This window comes from Symphalangus syndactylus, chromosome 10 (genome assembly GCF_028878055.3).
Source record: "Symphalangus syndactylus isolate Jambi chromosome 10, NHGRI_mSymSyn1-v2.1_pri, whole genome shotgun sequence".
Classification (NCBI taxonomy): domain Eukaryota; kingdom Metazoa; phylum Chordata; class Mammalia; order Primates; family Hylobatidae; genus Symphalangus; species Symphalangus syndactylus.
Window position 1 is genome coordinate 122,166,058 of NC_072432.2, and position 13,109 is coordinate 122,179,166.

General features: G+C 41.6%; 1 protein-coding gene across 7 annotated transcripts in view; it reads right to left on the reverse strand.

Annotated features, from left to right (window-relative positions):
• The window catches only part of KIF13B (kinesin family member 13B), a 210,455-nt gene that overhangs the window by 133,952 nt on the left and 63,394 nt on the right, over positions 1–13,109 (reverse strand). For all 7 annotated transcript variants that reach the window (XR_010113936.1, XM_055295848.2, XM_055295847.2 and 4 more), the window contains exon 3: positions 3,039–3,051. Coding sequence is in view for 6 of the 7 variants with exons in the window: in XM_055295848.2 (XP_055151823.2) it covers positions 3,039–3,051 (13 nt within the window). In the remaining variant the exon portion in view is untranslated. The remainder of the gene's footprint in view (positions 1–3,038; positions 3,052–13,109) is intronic.

Below are 13,109 nucleotides of genomic sequence, written 5' to 3' on the forward strand. Positions count from 1 at the left end.
GAGGCCAGGAAGTGAAAGCAGACCCCCAGCAGCTGACAGCCCCTAAGAGCCCTTGGGCACAGAAGACGTCATCCAGCTGCAGTGTTGTGTTACACACTGCTCACCCTCCATGTTTTTCCAAAGCTAAAATGTATATCTATCAGCAGTGGTGGCTCACTAAGCCATTTTCAAACAGAGAGGAGCAAAAGGAGGAAGATGGAAGATGGCCCCAAAGGACTGGGCATCAAATTGGGGGGAGCTGCCTTGCAAACTCCAGGTGTCACCCATAGTGAGAATCATTACAGAGTAGGATTAAATAAAATGTGGAGCTCAAACGAAGTTTCTCCTGTTCTAGCTTTCCACGCTTATCTCCATAATTTTATTTAATTAATTCTGTTCTTAATAAGGCTAAGTAAAAACCATCCTGATTCTTGTAAGCTTAGTTCTCACTTCAAAAGCCCCGTCACATGTGTATACAGTCATCCCTCAGTATCCTGAGTGGGACTGCTTCCAGGACCTCCCATGAATACCGAAATCCGCAGATGTGCAAGTCCTTATATAAAATGGTGTAGTATTTGAATATAACCCACACATATCCTCCCATATACTTCAAATCATCATCTCTTGATTACTTAAAACACTTAAGACAATGTAGATGCTATGTAAATAGTTGTTATACTATACTGCTTTTTACATTTTTACATTTTTTTTTTTTTTTTGAGACGGAGTCTTGCTCTGTTGCCCAGGCTGGAGTGCAGTGGAGCGATCTCAGCTCACCGCAAGCTCCGCCTCCCGGGTTCACGCCATTCTCCTGCCTCAGCCTCCCGAGTAGCTGGGACTACAGGCGCCTGCTACCACACCTGCGGCTTTTTTTTTTTGTATTTTTAGTAGAGACAGGGTTTCACCGTGTTAGCCAGGATGGTTTCGATCTCCTGGCCTCATGATCCGCTGGCCTCGGCCTCCCAAAGTGCTGGGATTACAGGCGTGAGCCACCGTGCCCGGCCCTAAATTTTTACTTTTATTGTTGTATTATTTTTCATAGTTTTTTAAAAACTATTTTCAATCTGTGGTTGGTTGAACCACATATCTGAAACCCACAGATACAGAAGGCCGACTGTATATTTATCAGAGATAGGTTCTAAATGGCACTCTCCTCTCCATTATTATTGGTTTTTTTTTTTTACTTGTCTTTCTTTTAGGGATTTCTTTGACAGTGACATTTCTTATTCCCAATTTGAGTCGAGAGGCTATCACCAAAGTAACCATAATGGAGCTAAGCCTGTGTGCTCAACACTGTTCAAAGGAACCTGAGGAACAAAGAAGGTAAGTGTCTTGCGTCTAGCAGGTTGGGGTGCTGGGATTCCAGCCCACAGTCTGGCTCTAAGGTTCCTCCTCTGCACCACTAGGCTAGCCAAGCTCTATTCCCCAATATGAAAGTGCCACAGACTGGCACAAAGTTGGGGACTAATAAACACTTTTTATTTACTACAGCACTAAATGGTCCTCCTTAAGGCTTAGCAATTTCGTAAATTATTATAGGTAACTTCCAGGCAAAGATTTCATAAACTGGACAAGCCTTTTCTTTCCAAGTAAACACTGTAACAAATTCGAATAACATAGAAGCATAAAGGAAAAATCAAGGTCTCCCTGTTCGACAAGTACACCTCTCCCTAGAGCTGAGGTGTTTAACCTCCCATGTATTTTAGTCAACACAACATTTTCTCTAAACATGCAACTGAATTAAATAAAATATGAACAATTTTTAAATCACCAGGCAATGGTTCCTTCATATCTTCACTGCAACCTCCAGCCTCTCCACCAATAAAAATGAAAAAAAAGCTGGGCACGGTTGCTCACGCCTGTAATCCCAGCACTTCGGGAGGCTGAGGTGGGTGGATCACTTGAGGTCAGGAGTTGAAGACCAGCCTGGCCAACATGGTGAAATCTCGTCTCTACCGAAAATGCAAAACCCAGCCTGGTGTGGTGATGGGTGCCTGTAATCCCAGCTACTTAGGAGGCTGAGGCAGGAGAATCACTTGAACCCAGGAGGCAAAGACTGCAGTGAGCCAAGATCACGCCACCGCACTCCAGCCTGAGCGACAGAGCGAGACTCCATCTCAAAAAATATACATAAAAATAAGAAAACGAAAATAATCCAGCACCTTTTCAGTAGAAAAGATGAGAGAAAGTTTACATATATAAAGAAACCAGTGCCCTATTCGGCTTTTTCACAATAATGTTTTATACTGACAGGGTGACTTTCTGTTTGTCATTCAGTCCCTGTGGTTAGGGAAAAAAAAATTAATAAATAAATGATCTTAAAAAGTCAGAGTCCCAAACAGCCATGTCTATAATACACATTTTAGCAATAATAGTAGCGAACTGAATTACAATTCAGCCACGGACTCTAAAGAAAAAACAAAACCCCAAGAACGGAGATGGAAATGTAAATTTCCTGGAAGTTCCAAGTAACTTTATGGTCAGTTAAGAAACAGACTTTGTGCCCACTTCAAGCAGGGCTCCACATTCCCTAAGAGACAGAGGTGAAAGCATGTTCCCTTGAGGCGGCTGTGCTGCGCAAGCTTCTGTTGGCCGGGAATGCACCCCCAGCTGTCTCGGGAGCCGGGAGGATGAGTCGGTTTTGACCGCAGTTTGGAACTACCAGTCTTGGGCCAATCTATGGAGGTGGCTTGAGGCCACGCAGGTTTCTGTTGGCCGGGAATGCATCCCTAGCTGTCTTGGGAGCGGAGACGATGAGTCGGCTTTGACCACAGTTTGGAACTACCAGTCTTGAGCCAATCTATGGCACAAAAGGAATCTGTGTTGTAGCTGCTAGGAGACCGGCCAGAAGTGGTCAAAGTGCAAATACAGCTTTTCCATAAACCTCCGGCCCTTCCCATGCCAATAAATGGCTTCAGATTTGTGAGTAGGCTGACAGCTTGCATTACTTATATAAAATGACAGAAAATATTTTCCTTTTTGAGAAGAAAACTTCTAAGAGTTCAACAATATGCACATAAGATCTTTACAAGCATCACATAACAAACCAAATCTCTTACCTTCGGCTGGCCCCTGAGCTCCCAAAACAGATGTCATCATTGACATGAAAGTTAAAAAAAAAAAAAAATAGTTAGTTTAGAAGACTTTTTTTGAAGGGTAAAATAATAAACATTATGTAAATTCACAGTAAGAATATAAAATACTACCTTTGAAGCCACATAGTAATTTAAAGGATAAATGAATGTCTATTAGCTAGTAAGATAGGCTGCTAATCATAGACAACTTGTGTCTCTCTGGCAGAAGGCAGACTGAGCACAGAAAACAATTGCAACAGTCCTAATATTTCTGCCTTATAGATTTTGCTTTTATCTTTGTGTATGTCTTATAAATATATATTTTTTAATCTTTTACTTTTTTATCATCTGGTTTCAGTTCCAAGTAGTTTTCTCTGCTTTGAAAAAGCAACAGATTACTCTCTTATCTGTACAGGCTCCTCTACAAAACAATGAATTCTATTCTGGCTAAGGAAAAAGGCTAACTTAAAGAAACCACTAATTTCTTGCCAGTGAATTAACCTAGCTGAGTATCCCTCATCCAAAATGCTTGAAGTGTTTTGGGTTTCGTATTTTTTCTGGATGTGGGAATACTTGCATTATGCTTAACAGTTGCACATCCCAAATCCGAAAATCCAAATTCCAAAATGCTCCAAAGAGCATTTTGTTTGAGTGTTACATGGGTACTCAAAAAGTTCCAAATTCTGCAGCATTTTGGATTTTCTATGTGGGATGCTCAACCTGTACTTACTGAATTACTCACTACTTATTCCTCTCTGCACACATAAGCACTTCTAACCTCCCACCTTCCTCCCACTGAAACTGCCACTTACTGACATCTCATCAGGGGACAAGAAAATAACTCAATGTATACAGCCAATGTAATCCTGAGATAGTTTCAAACTTAGAGAAAAGTGGTAAAAAGTACAAAGAATGCCCATAGATCTTTCCTGCCAATTCACTAATTGTTAACACTGCCATGACTGCTTTGCTTTTCTTTCTCCTTCCCTTTCCCCCCAGGATTTATATGAATAAATACACACATACACATACATATATTTTTTCGTGAACCATTTGAAGGTAAATTGCAGACATACCTCTTTAACAATCCGGGTGTCCAAAACAGAGAAAATAGTCATGGGTTCATGGTTTCTGTTTCTGGTTGGGCCAGTAAAGCCCCTTCCTCATCCCTCTTTTCTGCTTATCACTAGAGATAGAAACTAAAGACCATGGCTTCAGGCTACTAAGAGCCTAAAACAAAACAGAACACCACCACAACAAACTAAGGCAGGTTGGACAAGCTTTTCTAAACTTCCTAAAAACGATGATGTTCACTTACATAATAACAGGGCAATACTGAAATCAGACAATTTAAGAATAAAGGAAAGTACTTTTGAAACTGGAATAAAATAGGAACAATAATAATTGGCCCTTCTCAGAGGATCAAAACTCAACTTTCAGGGCCTGAAACCCGAAAGGAGACTCTACATGAAAATGTTTGCTTCCAATTGTCTTCGACCATCTCTTTGTTGCTTTGTCTCTTAAGATTTTCTTCTAAAAGAAATTTAATACTTATTTGTATCAAATAATTTCTGACAAGAACATTAAAACACCACAGAAAGTCTAGCAAATGAGTGATACCTGTTTAAGAGATTTTGGAGTAATATCCAACATGGCTAATACATAAAAGAAAATAATTTCTCTGGAATAAGAGATGTAGAAGAATTTCCTGACAAAAAGACTTCTGAAACACTTATACACTGCTGGCAGAAATATAAATTAGTACAAACTCTATGGAAAATAGCATGCGGTTTTTTTTTTTTTTTTTTTTTTTTGAGACAGAGTTTTCACTCTTGTGGCCCAGGCTGGAGTACAGTGGCGCGATCTTGGCTCACTGCAAACTCTGCTTCCTGGGTTCAAGTGATTCTCCAGCCTCAACCTCCCGAGTAGCTGGGATTACAGGGGCACACCACCACGCCTGGCTAATTTTTTGTATTTTTAGTAGAGATGGGGTTTCACCATGTCGGCCAGGCTGGTCTCAAACTCTTGACCTCAAGTGATCCGCCCGCCTCGGCCTCCCAAAGGGCTGGGATTACAGGCGTGAGCCACGGCACCCAGGCAGAGATTTCTTAAGGAACTAAAAGTAGATCAACCATTTGATCCAGCAATCCCTCTATGGGTATACACCCAAAGGAAAAAAAGTCATTAATGAAAAAGACACATGCATATGTATGTTTATTGTAACACAATTCCCAATTTGCAGCACCTTAGATGGAGCTGGAGGCCACTATTCTAAATGAAGTAACTCAGGAATGAAAAACCAAATATTGCATGTTCTTAACAATAAGTGGGAGTTAAACTATGTGCATGCAGAGGCATACAGAGTGATATAATGGACTTTGGAGACTCAGAAGGGGGGGGTGCAGGAGGGGTGAAGGATAAAAAGATTACATATTGGGTACAATGTACACTACTTAAGTGACGGGTACACTAAAATCTCAGAAGTCCCCATTGTATAACTCATCCATGTAATCAAAAACCACTTGTACCCAAAAGCTATTAAAATAAAAAAATAAATTTTTTTAAAAAACAGAAAAAAGTTTTTGAAAATTTAAAAAAAGACTTCTGAAATACTGGAGAGGTTACTGACATGCTATCATCTTCTTATTGTCTTTATAAGCAAAGCAGTTTCTCATCAATTGCAGGTGGCTTTGTTATAAACCTAGAGGGAGGTAAGAAGAGAATTCAACATGGACGAAAGGCCCCACTTTAGACCAGGTGCACTGCATGCTACATGACTCCATTCTCACGATAACTCTGCAAGATACTATTAGGATTCCAGTTTTACAGATGCAAAAAGTAAGGCTCAGAAAAGTCAACCCGTCTAGCACATACTGCAGGTTGAACATCCCTGATGTGAAAATCCAAAATCTTTCTGAAATGATCCAAACTCTGAAACATTTTGAGCGCCAACATTATGCTCAAAAGGTCATGTTCAAAGGAAATGCTCATTGCCCTTATGCAAATATTCCAAAATCCAAAAAAAAAAAAAAAAAAAATCCAAACCCAAAACACTTCCCAAGCATTTTGGATAAGGGATACTCAACCTGTAATAAGCAGGATGGATCTGGGATTCAAAACTAGGTCTTCTGACTCCCAGAGTCCACGTTCTTGCCCACACTGATCAAAACACTCTCGACTTAACAATCTATGAATCACACATTAACCACTGCTCCTGCTAACATTTCCCAATGTATTAATTTCTCCCATTCTAATGATTACCTAATAAAAGGTTAGCACTTGGTGCTCATGCTAGAGTACATTTACTCTATTTTATAGTACATTTACTATTCACTTTATAGAAACTCCAAAGTGTCTTTTCTGAGGGGAAAAATATATATTTAGTACGATATTTCAAGTTTAAATAAAATGTTTTTATACCAAAAATATCAACTCTTCCTGAGACAAACAACAAGTACGAAATTCAATAACACATGACACATAGCAGAAGAATCCATGGGATTAACCTGAATTCACATCATCATAATAAAAACAGAAATAAACCAGTAAATTAATTACAGAGCTAAGTTTGCAGCTAGGGATTCTCGTGGCTATGACAGTAAAGCTCAAATAACCTGCAAAGGCATGGGACACCCAAAGATGTAATTACAACCCTGTACAAAAATAAATAAGTAAATTAATTAAACAAAACCTTGTCAAAGTGTAGCTGCAATTCAATACAGCCATGTCTCATTCATCCCAAGATCCCTTAATTAGAAACCTCAATTATCCAGATCACTGTGGAGATTCAGGAAGCAAAAGCAGCTGCTGACCAATCTAGAGAAATGTCTCAAAGTACAAGCACTAAAGCTGTAATTTCTCAGCTGAGTTGAATTATTTTTGTTGTTGTTGTTGCTTAACTTTACTTTGAAATACTTTCGGGCTTACAAAAAGCTCCAAAAATAGTACAAAAAAATCCTGTACACCCTTCTCCAAGCTTCCTCAAATGTTAACCACCAAATGTTTCTTATATCACCACAGCTACAACGACCAAAACCAAGAAATAACCATCAACACAGTTTATTAAATAACCTATAGACAACTTCCTCCAAATTTTGCCAACTACCCCCACTAATGTCCTTTTTTTGGTCCAAGGCCTTGTGTTACATATACTTGTCATGTCTTCTCCAACCTGGAGCAGTTTGTCTGTCATGACCTTGACACTTGAAGAGGACTGGCCATTTATTTTGTAGAATGTCCCTCAATCTGGGTTTGCCTAATGCTTCCTCCTGACTAAATCCAGATTGTGCATTTTGGCAAGCCTACCACAGAAGTAACATTGTGCCCTCCTTGGTGCGTTCTACCAAGAGGCATGTGAGGTGCATGTGCCTTTACTGATCATGTTAATTCTGATCACTTGGTCAAGGCTGGATCTATGAAGTTTCCCACAGTAAAATTACTATTTTTCCCTTTGTAACTAATAAGAATCATGTGGGGGTAAACTTTGAGACTAAACACTGTTTCTCATCATCATATTTTCACCTGCAAATTTTAGCACCCACTTATAATTCTTGCCTGCAACAATTACTATCTCCCAAATAGTGACTGTTTAGTTACTGGAGACCTCCCCAGCCCCGGTGGATCACCATGGATGAATGTGCTTTTTTGGAAGCAGGTAGCTTGGGAAACAACAAACAATATGGCTGCATATCTGGGATAAAGACAGTTATCTATGAATAAACTAACCTCTTCCTCCTTTTTACTGATCTGGCTTGTGGGTTCGTGCTCCCTTCTCATTTGAATAACAAATCACATCATACAAAGAAATCAAATTATATCTGTAATCTCTAGAATGCCAAAATAGGAAGAAGAAATTTTATAAACTCATCACCTCTGAAAATGTTGTAATACTTCTGTCCATGACACAAAAAAAATTGATACTGGGTCCAAAAGTAAACCACACAGTATCACATACGTGTAAAACACAAAACAATGTCAGTAGAATGGAAAGTTATAGATCAATTACTGTTGTCAACTACCAAAATCAAATACTGAATCCAAATCCCATCACCTCTTTTAATTCTAAAGGTCTGAGTTGCTGAAATCTTCACAACTGAAATATCTGGAATCTCTGTTTCAACAAGACCCCACCCCAACCCACTGTATAACGGATGTATACATCACAAAGAGCTTATTCTAATACAGCCATACTACGTCATGATATTGTTGCTTTTTTGAACTTGGCTGGCACTACCAGCAACCAAACAACAATCTGTGTGGTGAGTATGATTTTTTTCTTTGTCACTCCTCCCCCAATGTACTTTCCATACACGGAATGAAGCCGAGCTGACTTGAAATTTAGAAAGTGACTACACTCACAACAAAAGCTTCTCAACGTTTGCTTACTCCAGTCAACTCTCCGTAAGAAGTACAAATATCACAAAAAGTCCTGTTTGTTGTGTCCTCAATATCTAGAATTTTCCATTCACTTTTGAAGGATACGTTCTAACAGCAACGTTGATAAAGTAGAGTATGACTGGAGAATAACAGCATTCAGGAGGTGGGGGGGATTTGAAAACTCTACTAGTGAAAGAAGCGGAAATGCCTGTAGCTGGAGCGGGTAAGATGAGGGGAAGATAGGCTGCCCACCCTCAAAGCTGAGGGGACTCATACCTGGCAGGGAAGCTAACTTGTTTTAGGTCACTTCCAGGGCTGCATTCAGTAAGATCTACTGGGGAAAGCTGCCAGAAGTAGGGTATCTCTTTATTTTATTGTTGTTTTGAGACGGAGTCTTGCTCTGTCACCCAGGCTAGAGTGCAGTGGCAAGATCTTGGCTCACTGTAACCTCTGCCTTCTGGGTTCAAGTGATTCTTCTGCCTCAGCCTCCCAAGTAGCTGGGATTACAGGCACCCACCACCATGCCCGGCTAATTTTTGTACTTTTAGTGGAGGCAGGGTTTCACCATGTTGGCCAGGCTGTCTCGAACTCCAGACCTCAGGTGATCTGCCTACCTCAGCCTCCCAAAGTGCTGGGATTATAGGAAGTGGGTTATTTCTTTAGTATAAGCATAATTAACACTGTTTCAAGAGACAGCCCGTTCCCCTAGCAGTGGAATGTCTAAGCGGAGAGCAGAAAGCATCTGCTGGGAACTGGCACAAGGAATGTGAAGCTGCCTTGGATTCACTGTTCAACTCTTTTCACTGACAATAAGAAAAGGAGCAGTGAGCCTTCAACATCCCTATCAGTGCCACCTGTGGACCACTGGAGGCTCAAGCGTCATCTCCCCCAACACAGCCACGTCACTCCCCTGTCCTCCATATACCTAACTTAGGTAACGCCATTCCCCCTAGCAATTCTGCTTGCTCAAGGCCCACCCACAAGAGAAAGGCTCAGATCATACTTTATCTCCCTCAAGCATCCATCCATATGACCCCTATACAAAAGTGATTTCCTTCTCCAATTCCTACATAAAGCCGAAACTGTTTCTACTGCTTATGTAGGACCACTTGGTTTGTCTCATGATAGAATAAACTTTTACATGTCATCTCGGCTAGACCATAAGCTTCTGAAGAACAAAGTGTTCTTCCTTTACAGGAATGTCCAACACAAGGCTTTTTGCTTATTCTGCAAATATTTCTTAAGCTGTTCAAGTGATCTGGCCCCTTTCTCTGTCTCCAACTACATCTTTTACTGGTCTTCCTTTCACCCACGTAGGACTGACCCAGGTACCGATTTTTCAGTCTCAGGGCTTTCATACATGACTATTTCTGTCTTGGACTCTAGAGGCTAACTCCTATTCATTTATTAAACTTCATTTATTCATGTATTAAACTCATGATTAAATTTCTCAGTTTAATCATGAGTTCCCTAGATACTATCTTTCTTAAACATCCTATGTTACTCTCGAAGAAGTATTATGGGGAAAATAAAACCACTTCCACCACCATCCTCTGTCTCTAAAATCACGTCCAAAACAATAAAGAAAACAATGTTTCCATGTTCAATGAAACTCGGAGATATTTACAATTGAAACACACGACATTAAAATAGAAAATGCGCCAGGTGCAGTGGCTCACGCCTGTAATCCCAGCATTCTGGGAGGCTGAGGCAGGCAGATCACAAGGTCAGGAGTTCGAGACCAGCCTGGCCAATATGATGAAATCCCGTCTCTACTAAAAATACAAAATAAATTAGCTGGGCATGGTGGCACACGCCTGTAATCCCAGCTACTCAGGAAGATAAGGCAGGAAAATTGCTTGAACCTGGCAGGCGGAGGTTGTGGTGAGTCGAGATCACGCAGCTGCACTCCAGCCTGGGTGACAGAGGGAGATTCCGTCTCAAAAAAAAAAAAAAAAAAAAAAAAAAACAGGGGTGGAGCCAAGATGGCCGAATAGGAACAGCTCCCGGTCTACAGCTCCCAGCGTGAGCGACACAGAAGACGGGTGATTTCTGCATTTCCGTTTGAGGTACCGGGTTCATCTCACTAGGGAGTGCCTAACAGTGGGTACAGGACAGTTGGTGCAGCGCACTGTGCGCCAGCCGAAGCAGGGCGAGGCATTGCCTCACTTGGGAAGCACAAGGGGTCAGGGAGTTCCCTTTCCTAGTCAAAGAAAGGGGTAACAGACGGCACCTGGAAAATCGGGTCAGTCCCACCCTAATACTGCGCTTTTCCAACGGGCCTGGAAAACGGCACACCAGGAGATTGTGTCCCACACCTGGCTCGGAGGGTCCTATGCCCACGGAGTCTTGCTGATTGCTAGCACAGCAGTCTGAGATCAAACTGCAAGGCCGCAGCGAGGCTGGGGGAGGGGCGCCCGCCATTGCCCAGGCTTGCTTAGGTAAACAAAGCAGCCAGGAAGCTCGAACTGGGTGGAGCCCACCACAACTCAAGGAGGCCTGCCTGCCTCTGTAGGCTCCACCTCTGGGGGCAGGGCACAGACAAACAAAAATTCAGCAGGAACCTCTGCAGACTTAAATGTCCCTGTCTGACTGACAGCTTTGAAGAGAGTAGTGGTTCTCCCAGCATGCAGCTGGAGCTCTGAGAAGGGACAGACTGCCTCCTAAAGTGGGTCCCTGACCCCCGAGCAGCCTAACTGGGAGGCACCCCCCAGCAGGGACAGACTAACACCTCACTCGGCCAGGTACTCCTCTGAGACAAAACTCCCAGAGGAACTATCAGACAGCTGAATTTGTGGTCTCACGAAAATCCGCTGTTCTGCAGCCACCACTGCTGACACCCAGCCAAACAGGGTCTGGAGTGGACCTCTAGCAAACTCCAACAGACCTGCAGCTGAGGGTCCTGTCTGGTAGAAGGAAAACTAACAGAAAGGACATCCACACCAAAAACCCATCTGTACATCACCATCATCAAAGACCAAAAGTAGATAAAACCACAAAGATGGGGAAAAAACAGAGCAGAAAAACTGGAAACTCTAAAAATCAGAGCACCTCTCCTCCTCCAAAGGAATGCAGTTCCTCACCAGCAACGGAACAAAGCTGGATGGAGAATGACTTTGATGAGTTGAGAGAAGAAGGCTTCAGAAGATCAAACTACTCCAAGCTACGGATGGAAATTCAAAACAATAGCAAAGAAGTCAAAAACTTTGAAAAAAAATTAGACGAATGGATAACTAGAATAACCAATGGAGAGAAGGGCTTAAAGGAGATGATGGAGCTGAAAGCCAAGTATCGAGAACTACGCCAAGATTGCAGAAGCCTCAGTAGCCGATGCGATCAACTGGAAGAAATGGTATCACTGATGGAAGATGAAATGAATGAAATGAAGCGAGAAGGGAAGATTAGAGAAAAAAGAATAAAAAGAAACGAACAAAGCCTCCAAGAAATTTGGGACTATGTGAAAAGACCAAACCTACGTCTGATTGGTGTACCTGAAAATGACGGGGAGAATGGAACCAAGTTAGAAAACACTCTGCAAGATATTATCCAGGAGAACTTCCCCAATCTAGCAAGGCAGGCCAACATTCAGATTCAGGAAATACAGAGAATGCCACAAAGATACTCCTTGAGAAAAGCAACGCCAAGACACATAATTGTCAGATTCACCAAAGTTGAAATGAAGGAAAAAATGTTAAGGGCAGCCAGAGAGAAAGGTCGGGTTACCCACAAAGGGAAGCCCATCAGACTAACAGCTGATCTCTTGGCAGAAACTCTACAAGCCAGAAGAGAGTGGGGGGCCGATATTCAACATTCTTAAAGAAAAGAATTCTCAACCCACAATTTCATAGCCAGCCAAACTAAGCTTCATAAGTGAAGGAGAAATAAAATACTTTACAGACAAGCAAATGCTGAGTGATTTTGACACCACCAGGCCTGCCCTAAAAGAGCTCCTGAAGGAAGCACTAAACATGGAAAGGAAAAACTGGTAGCAGCCCCTGCAAAAACATGCCAAATTGTAAAGACCATCGAGGCTAGGAAGAAACTGCATCAACTAACGAGCAAAATAACCAACTAACATCATAATGACAGGACCAAATTCACACATAACAATATTAACTTTAAATGTAAATGGGCTAAATGCTCCAATTAAAAGACACAGACTGGCAAACTGGATAAGGAGTCAAGATCCATCAGTGTGCTGTATTCAGGAAACCCATCTCACGTGCAGAGACACACATAGACTCAAAATAAAGGGATGGAGGAAGATCTATCAAACAAATGGAAAACAAAAAAAGGCAGGGGTTGCAATCCTAGTCTCTGATAAAATAGACTTTAAACCAACAAAGATCAAAAGAGACAAAGAAGGCCATTACATAATGGTAAAGGGATCAATTCAACAAGAAGAGCTAACTATCCTAAATATATATGCACCCAACACAGGAGCACCCAGATTCATAAAGCAAGTCCTCAGTGACCTACAAAGGGACTTAAACTCCCACACAATAATAATGGGAGATTTTAACACCCCACTGTCAACATTAGACAGATCAACGGGACAGAAAGTTAACAAGGATATCCAGGAATTGAACTCAGCTCTGCACAAAGTGGACCTAATAGACATCTACAGAACTCTCCACCCCAAATCAACAGAATATACATTTTTTTCAGTACCACACCACA